This window comes from Falco biarmicus, chromosome Z, assembly GCF_023638135.1.
Source record: "Falco biarmicus isolate bFalBia1 chromosome Z, bFalBia1.pri, whole genome shotgun sequence".
NCBI classification, from domain to species: domain Eukaryota; kingdom Metazoa; phylum Chordata; class Aves; order Falconiformes; family Falconidae; genus Falco; species Falco biarmicus.
Window position 1 is genome coordinate 80,717,717 of NC_079311.1, and position 12,445 is coordinate 80,730,161.

General features: G+C 44.1%; 1 protein-coding gene across 1 annotated transcript in view; it reads left to right on the plus strand.

Moving 5' to 3' along the window:
- DCC (DCC netrin 1 receptor) overlaps nt 1-12,445 on the plus strand; it is a 554,206-nt gene that overhangs the window by 510,239 nt on the left and 31,522 nt on the right. Inside the window, exons 22-24 of the mRNA XM_056325745.1 lie at nt 1,462-1,527; nt 3,227-3,389; nt 9,809-10,035. Of these exons, the coding sequence (XP_056181720.1) occupies nt 1,462-1,527; nt 3,227-3,389; nt 9,809-10,035 (456 nt within the window). The remainder of the gene's footprint in view (nt 1-1,461; nt 1,528-3,226; nt 3,390-9,808; nt 10,036-12,445) is intronic.

The window sequence follows — 12,445 nt, forward strand, 5'->3', positions numbered from 1 at the left end:
ATCAAGTTGTTGTAGCTGTGCAATTACACTGATTGAAAAGATGATTACATTGAAGTGTCTTCTGATGATAATCATCTTCCATTTATTTAGGGCCATTCATCACAAAATACTTTCCAAATTGGTAGACAAAGTTATGCACGTGAATTTTGTTGCAAGCCACAGAAATACAAGCACCTCTGGAGAGGAATATGGCAGTTGTTTTAACAGAGCAGAGCAGCAACAAACAACTGCAGGAAAATGGGATATTTTTTTTTTTCTTATTCTACCAAGAGAGCTGATGTAGACGGTGGCTGTTTGATGCAGAACTTACCTGGAATAATCCCTGGTAATTTGCTGCCCTGCACTAAATTTTCAGGATTTTTACAGAATTCCTTCACCAACCAAACCCCACCCTCAGGTACAGTTTAGGGGTGGCATCCCAAAAAAAGTTGGTGCCCAAGGGTCTTACGGAGGTGGTGCTGAGGTGATGCTCCAGCAGCCTCTGCCCATCTCGGAGGAATCGCCTTTTCCCTGAAGCACTGTCCCAGCCGAGCTCTGCTGCATCAGCGGAGATGCTGCCACCTGGAAAGGCTCGTTTGACTTCCATAAAGCAACTAATTAGCTTTGGAGGAATGAGACAGCCACGCTTTGGGCTTTGCTGTGGTGCACGAGCGTGCTGTTGGCATCTGCTTGGCCTTTGCTAGAAGAGCAGCTTGTATCCCAAACCACTCCTGCCGTGGACTCTGCTCACTCCCACACTGAGAGGCACCAAGAGGAGCTTGGTGGGACTTTGCCAACCTTTGCACTTCTTCTGTTGGACGTGAGGAAGCAGGGATGTGCTGGTCTTGGCAGAAACACGGATACACTGTCCCAGCTATTTAGCCCGAAGCTGATAACTGGGATAAAATAGAGCAGGAGAAAAGCTGAACACTTCCAATTTCACTGTATTCATTTGGAGTGCAAATATTGCCTCAACAGCCAGAACATTTTTGGAATGATAATCATATTCCTTGTTAGATTTTTTTTCTTTTGTTTTGTTTTGTTGGGGGGGGTTGGTTTTGTTTGTTCGTTTCCTTTTTAAACATCAGGATTAGAATAGAGGCAAGCTTTTTGTAAGAAACGAAGCACTTGTGGCATTGTATTTCCACAAGCAGGGAAATAAATTCAAACAAGCTGGCTTCCCAGTGGTGGGAAGCCACAGGCGGGGGCTGCCATCCCACCTTAGTTTGTCACTCTGACAAATACATCAGGAGGAGGGAAAAAACCCAATGGAACAAAGCAAGCTGCTCAAAGGGCTGAAATTCAGCTGGCTTTCCAATGCCCACTGCAATGACGGAGTTTCCCCGGCGCGTATGGGATGGCTTTTCCTGCGCTGTTTGATGCTTTAAACGCTGTCGGGCAGGTGCTGTCACAAGTGACAAACTGGTCTTTTCTGGTTTACCTGTCACACTGTGTCTGATGTGGGTTTTTTCCCACCAACAGGTCGGCACGGGGATGGCTCATACTGGCCAGTGGACACCAACCTGATCGATAGGAGCAGTCTGAATGGTAAATACAGGCTCCGTCCACCCACACTCCGTAATTTAAAAAAAAGAATGCCATTTTGGTGACAACTTCCTACTTTTCTTCTCTGTATTGCTCTCTCGTTCCTCTCTCTCCCACCCAATGCGGCCACAGCTCTCACACTCACTGTTTTGTAGGGAAGAGTGTTCTCAGCTGCAGAAAATCCCATCTGCATGCAAAATACCTGCTGCAAACCCGACAGCAGTTTTAACCAGAACGGTAACAAAAAAGAAGAGTAACAAAAATATTGTCAGGACACCATGTATTCTCTATTGGTTTTCTTAAAGCTGATCCCCAAGGTACCCATCAGATTTCCAGCTGATGCAATACTCCCAGAAGTGTATGATAATCCCATCACAAGAGAAGTGGTAGATATATCTCAGGCCATAGGAATACCTGTAAAAAAACAAAACAAAACAAAAAAAAACCCACAACAAAACCAAAAAACAACAGCTTAAAAAGAATTGTAAAATACATTTTTTGTTATTACGTTTCCATTTCAGCTTTCTGCAGAAAATACTGGGGTTTTTTATTAATTAATCCGGCTCTAAAATAGAAAGACATAGGAAACCCCATTGATTAACAAAAATTAACTGAAGCTAATGAGTGTGCTGGGGTGTAGATATGCTGTCAATAACTTATTATTCCTGACCCCATCCCTGTTACCTAATGAGGCATTGGCATCTCACGTTATTGAATGAAACAACAGACCAGATTCCCTCAAATGTGGCATCAAGTGAGGTTTAAAAGTACAAAATAATTACAAGGTACCTAGCCGATAAACTCATGCTGATTATTCTCAGTCGAGACACGGAAGGAATGCAAAATTTTGTTCCCCTTCTGTGTCCTGCTGTGGTGCAGCCAACACACCACTGGTTTAAGCATTTCTCCTGGTCTTCATAGTAGTGCTTCATAAATACAGGAAAACTGACTCATGAGAAAGAAAGAGCTTTCAGAGCCTGCAATAAAGGGTAGGGAGAGGAAAAAAAAATGTTTTTCTTGATAGGTGCTCTGTTTTATATGGTATATTCCTTCAGTGCCTTTTACTCAGCATAGAAATGAAAAAGAAGCCAAACCCCAAAATCTTTGAGACTGTTGTAAGGCTGAAAGGGTGGCACTCACAGCTGCTGGTCTTAGTCAGTTGCCTGAAAAAGGGCTATGAGAAAAAGGGAAAATTATTTAAATAGTTTCATTAGTAATTAGTTATAATATATAACTATATAAAATATAACTATAATTAGTTATAACAAGTGATGAATGCAGTGCTGGCAAATGAATCAGGCATTTGGGTTGGCTGATAAATGAGAGATGTATTTGCCTGTAAATACCGAGAAAAACTGTATAGGCCATAAAGAAAAAAAAAATCTATGGTCCCCGTATTTCCATTTTCAGCTGATAATAGTAAAGATGAGCTGAGAGTTATTGACTCCCAACATCAGGTTAGTAACAGCCAGAAAACATAAAAGTCGTTACTGCTTAAATATTTTCCTCTTTGCTGTACCACTGAAATACAGCAAGATACAAATTTCAGCTCATCACAGCACCCTTCTGCACCCTCCGTCTGCTTTTTCAGAGAATTTCACGCCACCTGACAGGCTTTCCCTGTTTTATTCTATGGGTGACCCCTACAGAGGCGGGGGAGCAAATCCAGCGCTAACCATCCCCTCCTCTGTTTTCCTTCCAGAGCCCCCCATCGGGCAGATGCACCCTCCCCATGGCAGCGTCACGCCCCAGAAGAACAGCAACCTCCTCATCATCATCGTCGTCACTGTCGGCGTCATCACGGTGGTGGTGGTGGTGGCGGTGGCTGTCATCTGCACCCGGCGCTCCTCGGCGCAGCAGAGGAAGTAGGTTCTCAGAGCATGGGGTGGAAGGAAAAGGTTTCAAGATAGACACGGGCAAGAACATTTATTCTGTAGAGCCATGGCGGGGGTTCTGGGACTGAGCTGCAGTTTGGGGCTCCATCTTTTGGGTTTGGTGGTGTCACTCCTCACTGCTAGGGAGAGGCAAGTAACCTCTGTCCCCAGCTGCAGAGTAAACCATGGAGCAGAAGTACCCCTGGCGTGGCGAGCTGTGAAAAACAAGCATGCCATCCACAGCTCTCTGTTGTTTATGTTGCCCAGTATAATTCAGACACAGGAAAGAATTTATTCTATTGATGTAAAGGAGCAGGGGGGGGGGGGCGGGGGGGGGGGGTGGGGCGGGGCGGCAGGGAGGGAATAAAAAATCTTTGCACCTCATGATGCTGCCAGCCTTCCTGACTCCGCAGCCCTGCACCTGCACGGCTGAGACACAGTGAGCCCTGCTGACTTGCTAACCTTGGGGAGGATGTTATCCTTTCCAGACAGCCTGTCTCAAAACATCTTCCAGTAAAAAGCATCCCGAACTGTTCCACCAGGTGACTCTCATGCACTTGAAAAACCCCCACCAAACAGTCTAGAAAATTACAGGGGAAAAAAAATCTTTAGGATTCCTCTGGAAGGCTATAAAAGGGCAGCAGTGTAAAGCACAAAGCTTTTTTTGGGTTTTACGATGAGTTAGAAGTGGAGTCGATGGCTTTGGAACAGCTGGGTGTGCTGCATTTAATGCATTGAAAATTATTAGACTATTCTTTCACTATTTATTCATTGTGTTATTAGACTATTACGGAAGTGTGGACATGAGAAACTAAAGTTCAATCATAGCTTGCCCACAGGAATGGCAATTTTTTTTTTTTGACCTGGTTTTTTCAGACCCTGATTGCACAGGCCAGATATTATTATATTGATTTGCACTGATGCTTAGGAAGAGGTGGCATGATGAAGGAAGAGATGGACAAGGAATGGAATGGCTCCCGTGTTTGCTGGAATCAGTTCCAGGCTGGCGGATGGCAGCTTGTAGTGTGTTACGGTCACCAGGACAAGTGCTTTCTCTAAAGGTGGATGTTTGAGGGTAGATTTTTTAAATAAGAAAGCTCTCATTTAGGCAGAAAAGTAAGGGCTTATGCTTTTAGGGGTGCTGGGGCAGTTGCATGATGAGCTGATTGTAAAATCTGCTTCTGTTGTGAGTCATAGCACCGGAAAATGAGGGCATTATCTGAAGGCTATGGAAATTCTGATGTTGAATAGAGTTTGGTGAATCAAGGCAAAAGCTCTCTTGAGTTTCTAACAGGGAAAGTGGAATTACAAGAGAAAGAAACAAACAGGGATCCATCTATCCAGAATGAGATGTCAAAAATTAAATATCCGAGTGTGAGCTGATCGTCGTTGACCTCCTCTGTAGCCCTTGGGGAAGAACAGGAGTGTTCAAAGAATCATCCTTCTTACCATCAGACACTGGAAGAGTTGCCATTTGAAGGTGCTTATTGCTGCCTGCCACTTAGAAAGCGTGAAGCTGATGGACTTACATTTGCTGTTTAAGTTCTAAATGTCTATCCTGTAGGCGCGTGAATCTCACCCAAGTTTCCCCGAACTAACCACTTCTGCACTGGAAGCAGGAGAAAACTAGGACAGGGAACATGAAACGACGGTTCTGGAATGGAACACAACAGGAAAAGTCCTGCATTTCCCCAAAACAGAGGTGGTTGCTGGGAATGCCTTTGGTTCTGACCTGCCTGGACCAGTGCATCCTGTGACACAAAGAGCTTTGATTCAGTTTCGATTCAGGCTTTTATGAGCAGCAGGTTCTTGGTTGAAAATCACCAATGAAGAATGCAGTGAGGGCAAGGGCCAGTTCCACTGGATAATGTTCTCCTTCCCCAGAGCGAAAGCTTGCAGGTGATGGAATCATCTCCTTAAGCCGTCAGTGGAGGCAAGTCGTATTTCTGAAGTTAATTAAAACTTGGCTGAACAAAGCACAATAAAGCATATTAGACAGAACAACCTGGTAGTGACCTAGGTGGTTTAGTAGGTATTTTCTATCTCTGCCATCTAGGGGAGAATGAAATATCAGCTGTCTGAACCCTGTGACAATTTGACACCAGTAAAAAACGGGAGAAAAAATGGGAGTAAAGATTCAGGTGCAATAACTTACATGGTGGTGAGTAAAGAGAACGCACGGCTTCTGCGGGAATTGAGATTCACACCCTCACTGTAATTACAGCTTCCACAGCACGAGATGCTCGCTGTCCTGCACTGGCAGCGGCTGCCAATGGGCCACCAGGGAGGGTGGACGATGGGGCCACCATCAGCTCCCACCCTTCACTCCTGGTCCAGGCAGGGCAGTTTGGAGCTTTAAGCTTAGAGAAGATGAATCCCAGTGGAATCCTAAACCGGGGGCAAATACCACATTGTACAGCGTGCACCCGACCTGCAGGAGTGTTTTTAAGGCTCCAAGGGAGTACCAAAATCTGTAACGTGCCAGAATAATTAGTCTGTGGGCTAGTAACATGATGTTGTGACTACCATGGGAGAGAGGGGGAAGGTGGACACCTTGGCCAAGCCTGGTAGGTAAATACTGCGTATCGGAGCCATTAAAAATGAAGCATGGTCTTGAGCGAGCGCTGGGCAGGGGGGCGGTGTAAAAAGAGGCTGCAGAAAATAAGCTAAGACTAGTTTAAGTCCTGTGTAAGTAATAGGGATGTGTCAGTGTACATTTGGGAGGGCTCGGGGGAGGCATTAACCAAAGTGTAATCCACTCAAACTAATGGGGAACAAGTTGCAGCCACTAAAGAGCCTCCATATTTCACTGCAGTGCTCCCTGGGGATGCTCCTGGTTTTCCGCCTGTCCTGCATGCTGGGGTAGCTCGTTAGCTGCGGCAGCGTGTTAGCTGTGGCCTCTGCCCCAGCTCTTGCACGGTGGCTGGATCTTAGCACAGGGGAGAGGAGCATCACACCAGGTGACGGGAGAGCCAGGTGCTGGTTGCAGCTTTCCAGGATGGCTGGCAGGGGAAGAGGCTGAGCTGGAATGATTTTTCTGTGAAAACTGGGGGAGATTTTATGGAAAAAGAACCGTTTTGTATCCTCCTTCAGGTTTTTTGTACAGGACCACTATACCAGTTGTTATCTCCTTTCCTACAGCCCAAAAGGCAAAGTGCACAATTTTTCCAGGTTAAGAGTAAAGAGCAGAAAATACAAAATACGAACTCATGCGTCAGAAGGATGTTTAAGGGGAACTAACGTTTGCATTTATCGTTGGGCATCTTCAAAGCGCTTTGCAAACAGCACTGGAGGAGGCTCGGGGAGATGATTACAGCTTATGGGGCTGTTGCTTCTGTGTCCTGCCTCCGAAACTGTCCCCGCTCCATGGGAAAAGGCATCCAATCAGAGCAGGATGGGATGGTTTCCTGTGCATAATTTTTTTACAGGCAAAAACTTGTTTTGCTCAGGAGGATGGTTTGTTTCTGAGATCCTCAGATAGATATATCTTCAGTTGTTATTAAAAAAATAAACTCAGCTGAGTTGCTATAACCTGAACTGTTTTCTGTGGTGTAATGTAACTGTAAAATGAAGGCAATGGCGAGTAATCTCACTCCAGAGTATTTGAAAAATTATCCTATGTAGCATGTGCATATTGTTAGGAGCTGTGTGGATGTGCTGTATATAATGGCTGGAGTTGCTGCCCAGGTGGTGGTGTGCTGGAAAATATGGAAAGAGACGATGAGAAAAGAGTTTCCTCTCTAGAGAGTTTATTTTGAAAGCATAGCTTAATTTCTGCTGTCATTATTCAAGATTGCATGACCGTAATATATATTTTCAGGGCAGAGCTGAGCTCTAGTCATGCAGCTATCCTTAGGAAAAAATATATATCATTATGGTCTGCAAGCTGGATGCATTTCACGTTGTAAAATAATTGAACGCCAGAAATGCTGCCATCTGAGATCATTTTTTCAATTCCAAACTCCTTGTCTTCTCAGTCCCTGCTCCAGTTATAAAATGGGTAATGGACTAAATTTGAATCCCACTGTAATTCTCAACATGTGAAGCGTCACTTTCCATTGCTGCAGCTGAGGGTTGAAGCTGATGTTGAAGCTTTTAGGACTGTATTCCAGTGACATAATGTGCTCGTCCGGTGCAGCAAAGAGGCTGCCTGCCCCTGAAACTGAGGGTAGGTGCATTTTCAGAAGCCGAACCTCAACTTCTGCATTGCATAAAGAAAATGTTGCAGGGGAGGATTTATTTTCATTTGTTATTGATGACCTTTTCGTATGCACTCCTGGCTCTGATTCAGTTTGCTACTCACGGGCTGCCAGCGCAACAATAATTTGTGAGAAAAAACAATGCAAACCAAGCTTGATCACAGCATGTATTTTTAAATGATACTGTTGCTGGAGTGGTTTTGGAGTTATGGTTGGAATGACACTTTCATTAGAACCCCTTATTTCGAGGTGGGTATAAAATTACTTTGGGGCTGAAATTTCTTCTGCCTAGCTCAGGCCTGGAGAAATGAATTATTTTCAATTGAAAGTGACAAAAAAGCTGCTATATCCCAAAGTGAAGGAAGGAATTCCTTGTTTAGAAACAAAATCATGACCTTTTTTCTTTTTTTCTTTTTTTCTTTTTTTCTTTTTTTCTTTTCTTTTTTTTTTTTTTTGAGAGAGAACAATTTTATTTTTTAACTTCAGGCAGGTCGTACATTGAGGTTTGAAAGGAGATGCTCATAATTATTCCGGCAGGTGTTTATCAGGATGGTGCTAGGGTCTGTGCAAGAAGGTATTAAAGAACTGTCTTTATTCCCTGTGCTTTCTTCCTGCTTTTTGAAATACTATTTTAAATTAGTAAGTTTTGGCAATTAGCAAGTAACCGACGAAATGTAGGAATTAATTTTGACCAGAAGCCAACACTTTTATTTCTTGTGGGCTGTAAACAACAATCCCTGAGCCACTCCAACCTCCCCACCACCGCTAACTTTCCAGATCGCATTTTAAAATGAACCTTTTAACCCTTGAAGAGCTTTTGGGGTACCGACCACTCAAAGGACCTAAAAAACACTTCTGCCTTGATGAGTGGCAGTCTGAGGATGGGGATGTTTCTGCTGAAGTAAAATGTCATTGCCATCAGCTTCTGGGGGTGAGACAGGGCTGTGCCCGTGGTGACATGTTAAATTACAGGATGTGGATTATCCTTCTCTTGAAAGCAAAACCTTTGGTGACGCCAGGAGCAGAAATCAATTCAAACAATTGGAGTTTCTTAAAGTTTAACATTTCCTCAAGCATTTTTCTAGGCGGATGACCCACTGCTGCCTCCTGGTGTGCATCAGCCCGGGCGATGACCTGAGCATCCCTGCACGGGTGGTACCCACCGCGCACCCTGCGCAGGGCAGGGAGGGGGGTCGCACTCGGGAAGGAGCCTGCCCATCAGTATCATGGGGGTAATGAGTAGCTAAGGGCACTCAGTGCCGCTGGGGATGAAGATTTTCTTTTTTTGTTACCTAAAAGTCCACATAAATGTGAAAATAACTTGCCTGCAGCTTTTTCTATATCACAAGTATCACTGCTTTTCCACTTGGGACAATAATATCACCTTCTTTTCACCAAATACATTGATAAGTACAAAGGAAAAAGCCAGAGGTAAGAGTTCTGGATTATTGAGCAAAAAACCCTGACAATAAGCCAGAAAAACTGTTCTTTCAGAGTTATTTAAATTGATTCCTGATAAGGCTTTCTCTACAGCTGCAGATTAGGCACGGCACTCCACATTTAAGGAGTGTACCTTTTCTTTAGACTAGAAAAAAACACGCGTGTTTAGTTACCAATAGCCTGTGTAGTCGAGGGGAGGTGGAAGTTGGAAAGCAGTGGAGCGGTGCCCTCAGCATGCTCCTGGAGGAGGTGGCCACCAGCAAGGGAGTGTGTTGGGATACCTGTGCACCAAGAGAGGAGAGTTACGGTACTCTGGGAAACACTACCCTGGCTTTCTGAGCTTTTCTGTAAGAAAGCGCTGCTTTAATGGATGTTTACAGAAATACGACATAGGCTGCACGCCATTATGGAAGGTGTAAGATGTGCGCAGAAGTGGGCTCAGCAGTCTTCAGTTGCTGTGTTTAAACACAGGCACTCTGCAAGTGCTGCTCTTCTCGAGATGAAACTGGCTGCTTTGGTTCCGGGAAAAGTAGTTTCTTCCCAATTTCTACATCAACTGATGCCAAAATTGACCCACCCTGCTGAGCTCCAGGCCCTTTCCCTGGAGCAGACTCCAGGAAGCGTGGGACCACACCAAGGTAACAGCTGTGCTTTGAAGGACACAACCCAAGGGGTTCCTTAGAAAGACACCGATGAGGAGACATCACTCTTTTGGTCTTATGAAGGGGAAAAATGTTCTGATGTGATGGTTTTGATCTTTCTTTCCCACAGGAAACGTGCAACCCACAGCGCTGGTAAAAGGAAGGGCAGCCAGAAGGACTTGAGACCCCCAGATCTCTGGATACACCACGAGGAGATGGAAATGAAGAACATCGAGAAGCCAACAGGCTCGGACCCCACAGGAAGGGACTCGCCGATGCAGAGCTGCCAGGACATTACCCCCGTCAGCCACAGCCAGTCGGAAACACAGCTGGGCAGCAAGAGCACCCCACAGCCCGGTGAGGGACGGAACCGACTGGGTGTCACTCAGAGATGTGGGGAACTGAGAATCATAGAAGCGTAAAATGGTTTGGCTTGGAAGGGATCTTTCAAGGTCATCTAGTCCAACCCCATTCCATGCACCCCAATTTTATTTTATTTTTCCTCCATCACGAGCATAGAAATTTTCTTTAAATTAGTGTTATATCGGTGGTTAGTGACCTTAGCCCAGCTGACGAAGAAAGACTGAACCAGGCAAGATCCAGGAGGCAACTGACAGGTCTGTGATGGGTCCCGAGAGAGATGTTCCTGCATGATTTTTGCAGAGGTTTCAGACTCGGAGAAAATGCATCCTTTTGTATTTTTACACTATTCTAATTTTTCAAGTTCAGGAATTCAACTGGAAGTCAAATGTTATTAAATTTTCATACCGTGCTAAAGAAAAACAGAGAGGGGAAAAGGGGGCATGGAGAAGTAAGTGGAGGGGGAAGTGGAGCAGAGGGAGAACGTGGTTAGGAAGAAGTTCAGCAGCATCACCAGGAGCGGAGTTTGGGCCACGGAGACTGAAAAAACTTAGAAGTGTGAAGAAAGAAATTCTGTAAGAAAAATGTAGTTTGAGTGAAGTTTCCTCCTCCTTTTTTGAACCTGAGTTCACTGTGACTGATCACATTTTTTCTACCATCATGACAGAAAGTCTTGGGAGAGGCAAGTGGTGCATGCAGAGAGGGACGGAGGGCAAATGGCAGTGCAGGAGCTGAAACCATAAACACATTTGTCTTGAGTTCATTGTGAATGCATTGCTGTGGGTGATGGCGTGAAATAATTCCGGACTATCAGCTGGGGCTGTAAATCATAAAGGTGACTTTTTCAGATGCCTCTGATGTTTTTATCCCTGTTCCGTTGCTCCTGTTCTTGCAAGGAAAGAAACATTAAAAAGGAACCATTTTCAAAATTTTAAATGGATCTAATATTCTTTTCCTGGTGTATTTTGGGGCCAGTAGTTTACTGCTTATGAAGATAAATGGGACAGTGATTTCTGTTGGGTTTAATACGGAGGTCCTTGTTTTATTAGACATTGGGAAAATGTTAAGCAGATGATTCCCTCTGCCTAACCAGATATTGCTGATGATCGGGAGCACTGGTCCAAGGCCCAGAAAGATCTATGTGAGAGCTCCATTGCCTACAGCAGGCTTGGAGTTGAGTGCGTGGTAGGAAGTGATCACAGCGTATGAGCACGTCAACAACAAAGGCTGGGTTAGTTGGTTTGTGTGTAAATGCCTTGGACCATAAATAAATGCCTTTACATTGTCTTCTCAGTCCGTAATACACGGTTCAGTGTGGCTGCCATGTAGTCAGTGCCATACTGTCCCTGGCTTTTCACTGGCAATTAGGTCTTTGAATGGTCATCGATAGAAGACTTGGCTCTTTATCCTGCAATTCAGAGAAGAGTGATTTGGAAAAAAAAATAGTCTTTTCAGGATTTTTTTTTTTTTCATTTTTCAAGGAATGTGTGTTTGCTTGGATACATCAGAGATGTATATTTTGAGTGGGCGTATAAGCTTAGTGGTATGACAGTATTAAACTGACTTTACCCGTGGCTTATTAAAATGCCTAAAGTAGCCTAAATAGAAGGTTCAAGTGAGACAAGGTATGAAGAGAGGAATACAGCTTTTATTTCCTTGTGAATTACTCCACCAAACATCCAGTTCCAAGCACGCTTTCTTCCTGCCAAATGTATTCGCTAGAATTTTTGAAGACTTCAAATATCCTATACTGATGTGACTAAATTAGAGCATCCATATTGCAATACCTAAAGAGAATATCTCATTAATATAGCTGCTGGGGCAGTTTAGAATTGGATAGGACCTTAGGCAGCATACCTCAGCTCTCCAGTCTAGCTGTCCTAGTTGTGGTCCACGACCAGGTAAGGAGAAGATCCAGGCCCATCTTTGGCTTGCCATGGTTTCTGTAGAAAAAAAAAAAACCAAACAAAAAAAAACCAAAACAAAACCCAGGATGCGTAGGTGGGAAGAGCTACCGTGAGTTACCAGACAATCAGGACATAAGACTTCATGGCATCTCACAGGGAAGGTCATTTCCATCCATCAGATGTATTTCAAAGACCAATTCTTGGCTGCCAGGTGTTGTAAGTACCTGAATTTATGCAGCTTTTTTCTGGTCTCGAAACTTCAATTTTAAAATAAGTTTGTAACAGGGAAGTTACAGGAAAAATGTCATTATTTTTATGAAGTGAATGTGGTTTTCAAGATAATTGCAGAGACAAAGGGGGCGTGATACTTTAATTCTCTTACAGAAACACTCAAACAAGGTTTTTATTCAGAAAAGGCAGCCAGAATAGTCTGTGCAGCTCTTTGCAGCTGATATTTAACGATCCGTTAAAATAATTGCATTCTAAAGAAACCTATGGAC